The sequence below is a fragment of the Eleutherodactylus coqui genome, chromosome 1, assembly GCF_035609145.1.
Source record: "Eleutherodactylus coqui strain aEleCoq1 chromosome 1, aEleCoq1.hap1, whole genome shotgun sequence".
In the NCBI taxonomy this organism is placed as follows: Eukaryota; Metazoa; Chordata; class Amphibia; order Anura; family Eleutherodactylidae; genus Eleutherodactylus; species Eleutherodactylus coqui.
The window spans coordinates 88842167-88854618 of NC_089837.1; the positions used below are offsets into that span (position 1 = coordinate 88842167).

General features: G+C 43.8%; 1 protein-coding gene across 4 annotated transcripts in view; it reads right to left on the bottom strand.

The window, feature by feature from the left end:
- Positions 1–8946: 8946 nt before the first annotated feature.
- Positions 8947–12452, bottom strand: part of DZIP1L (DAZ interacting zinc finger protein 1 like) — a 60839-nt gene continuing 57333 nt past the window's right edge. For all 4 annotated transcript variants that reach the window (XM_066598074.1, XM_066598073.1, XM_066598072.1 and 1 more), the window contains exon 16: positions 8947–12397. In XM_066598074.1, coding sequence (XP_066454171.1) covers positions 12236–12397 — 162 coding nt within the window. In that variant the 3' untranslated portion in view covers positions 8947–12235. The remainder of the gene's footprint in view (positions 12398–12452) is intronic.

Genomic DNA, 12452 nt, shown 5'->3' on the forward strand with positions numbered 1-12452 from the left:
GCGGATCGCATGACGGATGCGCATCCGCAAATCGCGTGACCGGTGCACGCAAGTCGCCCGCAAATCGCCCGAAAATCTGCTCCTAGCCGCGTTTCATTAGAAACGGGCCGGAGCTGTCCAGCGCATTGCATTCAATGGAGACGGCAATAGAGCCGGCTCCATTTAAAGCAATGCGCTGCGGGCGAGCCCGGGATGAATTGTCGGGAAGGGCTTAAATATATAAGCCCTTCCCTGCAATTCATCCTAAAATGTGTAAAAATAAAAAATATATATATACTCACCTTCTCCCGGCAGCCGGAGCTCCGCGCGGCCGTCCTGCAGTGGGTCTGAAGGGGGTGTGAGTCAGACCTTCCCCCTGATTGGCTCAGCGCTGAGCCAATTAGAGGCATGTCTCACTCACACCCATTCATGAATTCATGAATGGATGTGAGTCAGACCTGCCCCTGATTGGCTCAGCGCTGAGAGGCAGCAGTCACTCACCCATTCATGAATTCATGAATGGGTGTGTGAGTGAAACCTGCCTCTGATTGGTCAGGGCTGTGCCCAATCAGAGGCAGATCATTCAGCAGGCGGGGATTTTAAAGCCCCGCCGGCTGAATAGTGCGGAGAAGCAGTTCAGGAGAACTGACAGCGGCCGCGGCTGAACTCCGGCTGCAGCGGAAAGGTGAGTATACAATTTTTTTTAATTTTAACACATTTTAGGATGAATTGCAGGGAAGGGCTTATATATTTAAGCCCTTCCCGACAATTCATTCCGCGCATGCCGGCAGCCCATTGCTTTCAATGGAGCGGCTGTATTGCCGGCTCCATTGAATTCAATGGGCAAACATCGTTCTTCTCTGTCACAGCTGTTACAGCTGTGGCAGAGAAGAATGATTTCTCTTCTATATGTTCTCAATGGGGTCGGCGCTGCTGCCGCCGGCCCCATTGAGCGCATATAGAGAAGAGAACAGGAATCGCAGATAGGTGCGATCTGCGATTTCTGTTCTATAATTTATCGGACGAGCGCATAAAAAGCGCTCATGTGTCCGATACCATTGCAAAGCAATGGTTTTATAAAATCGCCGGACGCATGCGCATGCGCAAATCGCAGCTAAAAACGCCCGTCTGACTAAGGCCTAAGAGAGTAAATAAGAGGGATGATTATGTGAGGAAAACTCCATGTTACCCCTCGTTTGGGACCGGGAGAGAGGCAGGGGATTCATAAATCTTCTCTGCTGCCTTTCCCCTTTCTCTCTGCTTTGTACAGGCACTGAAATGGCAGTTGTAAATGTAGTATTCCTGACCCCACTTCAAATGACTGTAGCTCTGATTCTATCAATAATATGGATAAGCTTCTTGCCTTTCAAATGACACCCAAAGCATGTCAGTGTACATCAGTACTGGCAGGCAGATGTTCGGTCAGGCCTGAAATTCAGCACTCTGGGGACAAGTGGGCATCAGATGGGGATGGATCACTCACTGCTTCCAGAGCTGATATTGCCTTGATGCTTGCTCCAGGCCTCAGGCTCACCAAGACTGGAAATCGCTGTGCAAATATGTGCCTTTTCCTGGGCTGTGCCCTTGCTGTTAAGTGTCCAGTGGAAAAAAAAATCATTCCATAATGCATTGCAGGTAACATGGAACTTTACTAGCAGGAACAGGAGTTTCTTCTGGCAGGAGTGGGATGGTGTCTTGGTGCTACGAACAGTTCAGGTATTTCTTGCATTCTTTGCACTCCGGGAGCATGCAGAAGTCATTTTCAATTTCTAAAAGCCTTGGCCACACCAACCAAGCCTACTTGAGCAAGCAGAACCCACTTTGCTTTAGCGTTCTTTTTGCAACTGTGTCATTGTAAGATCGCAGGTAGGGTGCGACAAGGGCTCAGATACAGCGTAGCAAATGGAGGCAAAGCACACAGGTTGCAATAAATCTGGGATTTTTATAGACTGCAAGAAATTCAGTTTAGAAGAAGTTAACAAAGGCAATGTAACTACAAATATAACACACAAAATATAACACACAACCCATACACAGTGCAAATATAACACATAACCCATACACAGTGCAAATAACCCCCCTCTTGGCAAAGGCACTATTATTATCTGGCAGGAGCCCCCTCTCCCCTTATTGTCCAGATAGGTGCAGAAGTCTTGTACTGAATACTGCTAGTGGCGTGATGCTTGTATAGGAAGAAAGTTCTGGAAAGCCACCACATGTGTCCACCGATGATCAGAGTGCGAGCACAGTTGTACTTACAGTTGGGGGTACCCCTTTCTCATCTCGCAAGTGTAATGTCCTCACCAGAAGTTCCCAAAGCGATCAGGCAGTTAATTCTGAAGTTAGCACTTGCTTCAGCACCTAGGTTAATGCGGGTAGGTGCCTCTGTTGCTCCACAGTGCATGAAGGGTTAAGCTCTTTTTCCCCTTGCAGATCTTAGCACAGTCCAGCACTCTGTATCAGCAATCTCCAGTCTTTATATGTCTTGTCAGGCTTCTCTAGCTTTCTGAGTGTGATGAAGGTCTGGTCACTTGCTCCGCATGGGAAGGTTCTATCTCCAGCAGCCTGAGCTCAGCACAGCCCTGCAGAACACCACTCCCAAAACTTCTTAGAACAGCACACAAACAAAATGTCCCCTGAGCATGCTCAGTTCAAGCTCTCCAGGAATGCTGGGAATTGAAGTTTACAGTCCATCAGGGAACTATGCATATAGTTCAGGTTTTTCTGCTCACAGGTTTTATACACAGAGGGTGACACTGCCTAGCAACATCAATTCCACCCTTTCTGTCCGCGAAACCATAAAAACAACCCAACTCCAGGTCTTGAGGGTACAAAACATAAATAACACAATGAAACAGAAATTCTTTTGAGATCGGTCCGGTCAGCCCTCTTACATCGGTAGCACTGATGGAACCTGAGCTGTTTGAAGTAGAACAAGCTCCGTTCACCCAAAACTATAAGGCCCTTTCTTGTAGAATGAACACAGCTCGTCCTAAACAGTAGAGGGGGTTAAAGACGTCTTAAGATATTTGTAATTGGAAAGCCATGGCAAAAATTGTGTGTTAAAAGGTATTCTTTGTATAATGAAAAGTGATACAATTTTATCACTATACTTTGTATATAAAACCATGACTATCAAGATCTCTGCGCACTGTTGTTCAATTGGAACAGATTTTTATCTGGAATTAAATAATGAAATTTCCCGTAGAATGAAAATAAGTAGAGATTTTAAAAAAAATGGGAGAAATTATACAGAAAGAACTGTAGGAAAATATCTAACTTTTCAGTATGCAAAAACATTTACTTGTTGAAAGTGGAATACCCCTTTATTTGATGGTTTGAACTGGGTTTTTAGTGTAAATTAGGTTTTAAAGAAACTATAGCATAGGCCCAGCAGGAGTAGCATTTCCAAAGGATGTTTCTTACACAAAAGTGTGGAGCTAAGAAATTTGGAGGTTCTAGCAGGCAGGCCCCTTCCTCCAGCATCGCTCTGGTGGACCCGTCTCATCGGTGCATTGCGTAGATAGCCCAATGGTTTCAGTGGCTGCTATGTAACTCTTTATTTTTTCCAGCAGGAGAATTAAACACTCAGCAGACCTCACCTAATCTGGACAACCCCTATAAATGCGCAATTTCAGATCACTTGGACCTGGAGCTGTAAGGGAGAAGAAGGGTGTCTGCCTAGCCAATCAGATCAGCTGAAATAAGTATATCGGTAAATGGGGGTTACAGATAGATCTCCCTCACATCCCATATTCGCTGCTTCACCTCTATTTATATGGCCTGGAGAGGCTGCTTTTCCCATGTTTAGTACTTTATTACGGTTTATGCATCTGTGTATATATGTCTGTAGCTATTGTCTACTTCTATTGTGCACATCATTGCTAATATGGTAAAATGTGCAAATTCTGTTGTAAATATCTATATTACATATTGGCATTAACCCTCTAAGCTCAATGAAAGGGCTGTCATCATGGTTCCCCAGAGATTTCCTCCACTGAGGGTTTTCCTCTTCTGAGTGCTGGACGATGATTCTTCGTGAGTCGGGGATGCACCATTTTTATTTTATTTTTTTCAAAATACCTGGCCTAACTTATAATTTAAATAAACTAAATTAAAGATTGACAACTGTAACTGTGGTTGTTGGAGTCATGTGACTTGTAATAAAGTAGTGAGAATTTCACACCCAATGTTTTGGGTATTCATTCCTTCTTCTTTGATTCATGTTGCTTTGCAGTCATCGTCCATCTTATATGAAGAGGCATAAGATCAGACATCATCTATCCACAAGCTAATAACCCAACTTGCTCCAATGGTTGCCCCTGTTCTGGATGGAGATGAGACTGGTGTTACTACTCCATTATCACAAGTATGCCAACGTGCTGGGATTGAGATATTGTATCACTGTAGTTATAGAGTTTCTACTGTTCCTAAAGTCCCCAGGTTTCAGCACAGTTAAAGGCCAATTAAAACACAACGTTTATCGCTCAAAATTTCTCTCAAAGCCATCTTTTGAGCGATAACTGTTGCATCTAAATGCGCAGCCATCGTGCAGTTTTTGTGCACGATTCGTTCCTTGCTCAATTCTAGTTTTCTTGAATTGAGCGATGAACTGTTATCACAGTCAGCAGCGCTGATAAGATTCTTTCAGCCAGTGTCCAGCTGGTAGTTCACAGTGGAACACGGGCTGTAAGTGCGGAGAACAAAACAGCTGTTTGCTTATACAGAACAGCTGTATTGTCCGCCGAGTGATAGTGGCGGTGTCCCGCTCCGCCTGCATAGCTCTTTAGTAGCTATTTAGCTTCTATAGACTATGCAAAGATGATCGCTCAAAACTGTCACTCAAACTACAGTTTGAGCGACTTTTGAGCGATCATCTGTCGGTGTAAATGGGGTCTAAGGGTCCATGCATACAGTATATATTGTCCACAGCAAACAATCTGGACGAGTCCACGTTGCATATAGTTTTGCTGCAGATTCTTGTGCGGATTCACTACAGATTTCATCCTGCTCATTTGAAGGGGTGAAATCTGTGATGAAAATCCGCAACATAAATTGAAATACTGAGGAATTAATATCCAGGGCAGTTTATGATGTGGTTTTATTCCACAGCATTTAAATGAGATTTATTAAAATCTCATCCACTTTATCTGTGCTGTAGTATGCCGCATCCATGGTGCAAGATGTGAATATACCCAAACGGTCCTACTTGTGAGAGGATGCCTCCCGTTAGAACTGGAGTGTACATATCTGAGTTTATGCAATAACAGTTCCATTATAAATTCTGCGTCCTATCAATGTCTTCATGAATTCCCCGCACCGGCTGCGAGTTTTCCTTTTTAATTACTACAGAGCTGCTCTTAAATCCATCTCCTTCTCTTTCTTTGCTTAATGAATTTGTCCTGTTTACCTTTGTGGGAAGATTTGTCTAACAAAGACATGGGCGTGCGGAGAGTATCTGCTAAATGAATAGTTAATGAATAACAACCCTGATGCTGTTGGTAGCAGCTCTCGGATGGCTTGTTCCTACCTCACATACAGCGACACAATCCATCTGTCAGATGTAAAATGCTGTTCTGTGAAACTTCGCCTTTACCAAGACGCTCTCGACAAGCACCAGGGCATTGTCACAAGCAATGTTCGTGGTCTGCGGGGATGGTATAAATACTAAATGCTTCACCTCTGAAACTGTCAAACATGACAAAATGGATTTTGACACGATGGCAGAGAAGGCTTATTCGTGTACACAGTCGTGCACAGGCCAGGCGAATTATGTCAGAAAGTAGGACACAATAAAATGTAATTAAGAGATTAATATACTGTCACCGCATACTTCAAAAAAACAAGATCCACAGTTCGTTGGTAGGAATATAGATGGAAAAAGCCTGAAGTCAAACTACACTTCTGATATTACCTATGACATTATACTCAACTGTGGTCCACATGTATAGAAAGGGAGCAGCCCTAGGGTATAACTGGCTTAATTAGCATAACTGACACCCTGTGCATCCCATTATTGGTTGCCAACTGTAATGTCAAACACTGCATGCTATGTGAATATATTAATGGTTAAGACAATTGCCCTCACAGCCTGCCTAGCAAATATATTGAGTTCTTGTAAGGATTTAGTTCAGCCACCTATTCCTTAATTTTAAAATGTCTTTACCTGTTTTGAGCACATACATGTCAATAAAGTATACAATTTTATATTATTCTTTTTTGGTAGGGTATAAGCATTAGGCTATCTTTTTGCCTTTGGCAACTTTCTGGAAATTACACATATTTTTAACAGGTCATGTTTTAACAGGTCTTTTTCCATAGAGATCAAGTGCTGTATAGTAATGACTGATGCGGCACTGAGGTTGGGTTCACACACAGCCATAGTGAGCGGTGCAGCTGTCATGTGTTGTGGTATCCCAACACATATCCAGGATACGATGCAGCAGAAGGAGTTACAACAATATTCAATATTAATTTAAGAATAGAAAACTGAAAAGTTGGTTAGCAAGTAAACAATCAATCTTTACCATAGAAACAACTGCCGCTAGCTACAGCTAACTAAATCCTAGGATTAATATTTTGTGTTTAACACGGAATAATAATAGTGTTGGAAACACAGTATGAATAATGCTGCAAACAGATCAGTCCTTTGAAACAGAAATATAAGCATAATGTTCATCTTTTGGTGATCAATGCCCCACCCAGCCTCTTAAGAACACTGGGTCCCTGTTACTCGTCCATTGTTCCTTTAAATAACACAGTCTTTAATTCAGGTTTGAGCACCTAAAACTTACATAAAGTCCCTGTCTGGTATGCACACCTATCTGTCACCTCTATTGATCATGGCTGCCTCAGGTCAGGAGTGCAACTTGGTACTGGTGTATCTTGTCTCCACCGTAAGCTAGGGGTTGACCAGGCTTAGCTGGAGAGTACGCCCTGGTCACGTGCCTATCTGGCAATTGGCTGCTGGTGGTATAGTACTATTCCATCCTCATTTCCAAGACAGCAGCGGCGGCTGACAACCCGGCACACAGCGCAGAAGACAGCGGCACAGACCCCTGCAGTCAGCCCCGCTGTAACTCTCCCTGTTGCCCCTGTGGCTACTGCAGCCGGCCCTGTATGACTCTTGTCCCTGCTCCGATGTGTCGCTCATACCTGGCGTCTGCTACAGTTTCCCCAATGACCGCTGCAGGCGGTCCCGCTGTCGGCTGTCACTCTCCCCATTCCCCCTGTGGCTGCTGCAGCTGGTCCCCCTTGGAGTGTCGTCCCCACAGCAGCACGTCGCTCATAGCTGTCCTCCGCTATGGTTCCCCCTGTGGCCGCTGCAGGGGGGAACGCTGTCACTCTCCTCCCCACTGTCATAGCTGGCTGACCAGCAGCAGTAGCGGACGCAGCTTCCAGTGGCATGTGTGTGGGGCTCGGCAGGATGAGGCAGGGGGTAGAGCTCAGGAGGGCACGTCTGTGGCAGCCAATCAGCCACTAGGGGCATGTCCTTCAACTCAGTACTGCCAAAGCCTATTATTCTGGTGGAGATATAATGCACCAGTACCGTGCAGCTCCACCACTTCATTCTTGTTGCTCTTGGTCACAGTCTGCATGTTTAGAGAAAATTGTGTCTGTAATATGGCGGCTTTCTCCCAAGGCAGTCTCTTGGTTCTTTATTCAGTGCTATCCGTACTCTTACAACAGCCCCTCTCACATCTAGGGGCCCAGGCTCCTGCTGTTGTTTCAAATATTCCTCTAGTATCATCTATGCTCACTATCACAGCCCCTGCTGCTCTCCTGACAGCTCACAGCAGCACCTCAGCTCTCTTCTGTGGTACAACAACAGATTAGGCCTTTTATAGAGCGCCTGCAGGCACCAAGAAAGTTTGGGCTCATTCTTAGGGAGGGAGATGGAGCTTAAGCTCTTCAGTACTACAATTCTTTGGCGTTTTATTCACCACAATCTTCTACTGTGTTCCTGATTCTGGTGCATGGCAAATCTCTCCTCATTCTGCTCCCCTGCCCTGTCAGATGGGGGGTGGATCAGTTCCCCTCTTACACAGCTAATTACCATTCCAGGGTTCTTGACTGTGCATTTTTTACAGGTGAGACAGATTTTTTAACACATTTCACTTATTAAAAAAAGCATGACGAATAATCGCATCACCAGCCACACTAATGCTGCATGTGAATCCTGCCTGAAAGTAATGGAATCTCCTTTGTGCAAACTGAAAGTAAACACCTTTGTTCCTCGCAGCTGAATGTTGTTGTCTGACTGTCATCACAAGCAGTCTATGGAACCTACAGCCTTTCTATGGAACCCATACACAGATCTAAGCAGTGACAGAAACAGTCCAATAGGCATAGCACTCAGATTAGCTCTTCTGCCCTCAGATCCCAACCAATCAAAACTTAGAAAGTTTAGTTGCTTTTTAAGTGCTGCAATAGTTTATAGCAAATACAGTTATAACTAGAGTAGGATTGCAATTAGTAAAGTAGACACCATAGGGCAAAAGTATAGTTTTGTGAGATGGGCTGGCTAATGAGCCTAATTAGGAGGCACCTGAGATGTCTCAGTAAAAAAGTGTGTGCCTCTCAGGAATAGCTCTGAGCTTGCCGATTCCTGTGGAGAATCTCTTTATGCTCTTTATGTATGTTAACTGGTTGCTGATTTGTGAGGTATTAAGTTTTGGTGCTAGACCTGTTAGTAAGGGCAATGCCAAATATTTAGGCAGAGGCCTGCCAGTCAGGGTTTTGTTTATGTACCTGTACAGTATCAGTGTATGAAGAACTGTATACTATTGCTGTGATGCAATAAAACTGGCAGTCACAAAATATGAAGAAAGTCTTTGTTTGTGGATTGAGTTCCTCAGCATGATGCCACCCATCTTATTACAAAATATGGCAATCCGGGATGCGACTAATCCCCTAATGTCACACTACATATTAACAGAATTCATCAGTAATTCTGACAATTTGGAGTCAAATGAAATATCAGCTTTATTTGTATAAAAATATAAAACACACTGAAAAACAACAATAATACAAAACATCCCTATTCAGCACTGATTCTCAAAATAGAAAATTATTGATTCAGTAAAACACCATAGAATCAGCATTTGTCCAGCCGAAAACTATCCCATTGTGAGCCAACTTGGGAGCCAGTTACGTGCCACTTGAATCTATATGTGAATTGCCCCTATTTGACCTAATCCAGTATTCCCCAACTGCAGTCCTCAGGGACCGCCAACAGGTCATGTTTTCAGGATTTCCTCAGTATCACACAGGTGATGTAATCATTGTCGGTGCCTCAGACATTACCACAGGTGTTCTTACCATAGGATATCCTGAAAACATGACCTGTTGGGGGTCCCTGAGGACTGGAGTTGGGGACCCCTGACCTAATCGACACAGCCTGCATGTGCAATGGTATAAGCAAGTTGTGCATAAAACTGGTGGGTCTTCAATATCATTCCCTCTGGTAGGTTAAAGGACCTCCAGTGTAAAGCCCATTGATTTCAATCAGAACTGTATAATGCCTTATTACTCTGTGGTGGCTCTGTAGGTGAATTGAAGATTTACTGACAGGCTCCACCACAGTTTAAAGGGGTTCCCAGCAGCAGGACATCCTGTGATCAGTTTACTATGGAGGAATCTTGTAAAGCGATTCTATTAAAAAGATTGTCTAAAGCAGAGGTGTAACTTAAAGCTTCTGGGCCCCAATGCAAAATCTGTAAAAGGGCCCCCAACTATAATGCCCTTATTCATATATGGGCTCCCTATATTTACACCCCTGGTTCAAAGTGTATAGCCCCTTTCAACCGGATTTTCTATCTTTCAACTATATTAATTTAAAGGGATGTATGCGATTACAACAACATAGCTGTTTTCTCCACATCTTGTCTGTGTGTAAGTGGTGGGGTTATGCAGGAAGATGAGTGACAATACACAGGATGAGGCTGCAGTCGTTACTGGAAATTATTCAGCAACAACCATGTGATGCAATGCAGAATAATGGGGAATACAGTAATAGATTAACCGTCTCTGTATGTCAGCAGTTTGTGTAAAGCCAGGTCTCTGTATCTCTTTGAATCACTAATCGTATACACCAGGTGCCCTTGTTCATGAATGGTGTTGGGGACAGTCTCCACTTTGTCCTTCCTCTGCTGCTGTATACACGTTGGTACTATTCACTGATGAGACCCCTGGTATCAGGCCAGCTGTCACAGCAGTGCATATGAATCCACTGTCGCAGAACTGATTTGACTTGGGGCTAGACTCAGGGGCAGCACCTGGGGTAACCTGGTTTTCACCCTTGCATCCCACTAATCAGGATCTGGTCTTCATTGCCAGAATCCCCAGATATTTACCCTAGAAATATTCTCACAGGCAGCTGATATGCTTGGTGAGGTTTTCCATAATGTGGTATTAGAGTGTGTATACAGGGACGTAGTCATAGAAAAGTGCTGGAGTCAGGGCAGGCAGAATACTTTTACAATATAGATCACAGCAAAGGTCAGAGTAGACAGCAGACAAGAGAAAGCGTAGTCGAGTACCAAGCCAAGGTCAGGATTGGAGAAGTCGGGAAAGCTGGATGGTTCAGGCAGAGATTAAAGACTAGGAAATTAAAAGGAAACACACTTTCACCCTCACACAGTATGGAGACTGACTGCTCAGACACCTGGGGAGAATAGTCCTAAAAAGCCTAGGACCTGTTAGAATTGGTTGGGGGCTGAAAAGCTGGGTTCACACGCTGGCCTTTTAAGAGGCATACTAAGCAGAAAGAGCGCACCCATGGGGGACCAGGAAACTGACAAGAGATACAGAGTATTGGACAGACAACATGGGAGACACAGCACTGACCATGCAGGAGGAGGTTGGGGGTGCCACCAGTCATGACCAGTGGCCATAACACAACCTCACTGTGGTAGAGGAGCAGTTCTGTTTCTAGAACAAACCAGACATGTTTTTCTAATCTCTTATAATACCTACATCAACATATCAGTGGTGCCAAAAACTGTATCACAGACATTGAGGGGTACTCTGAGCCTAAGGATCCCTGATATGTAGAATACAATATGCTAAAGTATAACAAAGATTTCCATGTTTATCTTTCCCTTTACTGATTCTGCTCACTGTTAAGGGTTAAATATTTGTTTTAGATGTATATGAAGAAGTCAATGTATAAGACTCCTTTACTAGTAGCTATGGGGCCACATTCAAGCAGGAGAGCTCCGACATGTGACTTGACCAGAGGGGTTGGAGGTCGCTTTAGATAATGAGCACAACATTGAACTTGAGCACCGCAACTTATGAAACCCCCTGGAAATGTTTATTCCTCCCACAAAATTGTGACATTGTTGTATATGCAGAACTAACCCTGATTCCGATTAGAGTATATAGAAACAATTGATACAGTGTATGAATATCATAAATCATTTGATATATTAAAATGTGAACATTCAAGTGTAACAAAATAGAATAACATACACAGTAACTTCCTAAATATATTTATGTAAAAGGAAGAAATCGTATTTATTACTTTTTGTTGTTGTTTGACTACTAGTAGTATGGACCAGCATAGAGAATAGTTCCCAGCAGCATGCAGAAGGAAAATGGTATATGGGGAGGTAAGAGGTGCACCTGCCTGCTGCTGGAACTGGTCTCTGTATCTGCCCTTGTACCCTTGTATCAGTAAGTAAGGCATCTTTCAATGATTTTTGTATGGACTTTATCCCTTAGAGTGAATTGTTAGTAGCATGGACCTGTAGCTGTGATATGTTACCTGATCCTTTTTAAAGGTATATTCCAAAAAAATACTATTGATGACCCACCCTCAGAATAGGTACTCAATAGATGATTGGCTGGGGTCCGTTGCTTGCAACCCTGGCTGATCAGTTGATTTGGTGCCCGCTGCCAGCACACTATAAACATGGGTTGGAGTGAAAGCAGAAGGTTCCATTCCAACTTGTTGAGTCAGGCACATATGTCATTGATTTTAATTAGCGCTGCGCCGGCCACTACACAGGGATCGGAACATCAGCTTCTACTCCTTACCCTCCTGTATATTGTGGCACTGACAGCAAGCGCCCAATCAGCTGATTGGTCAGGATGCCGTGCAGTGGACCCCAGACGATCAACTGAGGATAGGTCATCAAAAATATTTGTGCGGAACACCCTTTGAAGTTTCTTTTAGGTTTATTAAACAATACATTGTTGCTGGTTAGAATTATTGCACATTAAACATTCCTGAGTCCACATTTTCATAGCGTTACCAGCCCTTTGCACTTGCAGAGCTCCAGATACTGGTTCCATGAGAGCCGGTGGATTCTGCACTCTGACGTAAAGCAGGTTGAGGTTTCTTTGGACTGTTGTCTAGGTTATCAGTGATGTCTTCCAATGATGAAAATTCAGAGTCACTGTCATCCCATGACTAGAAAATACATCAAATCAATGTAATTCGCAAGTGAGTTAAAGCAGTTTTCCAG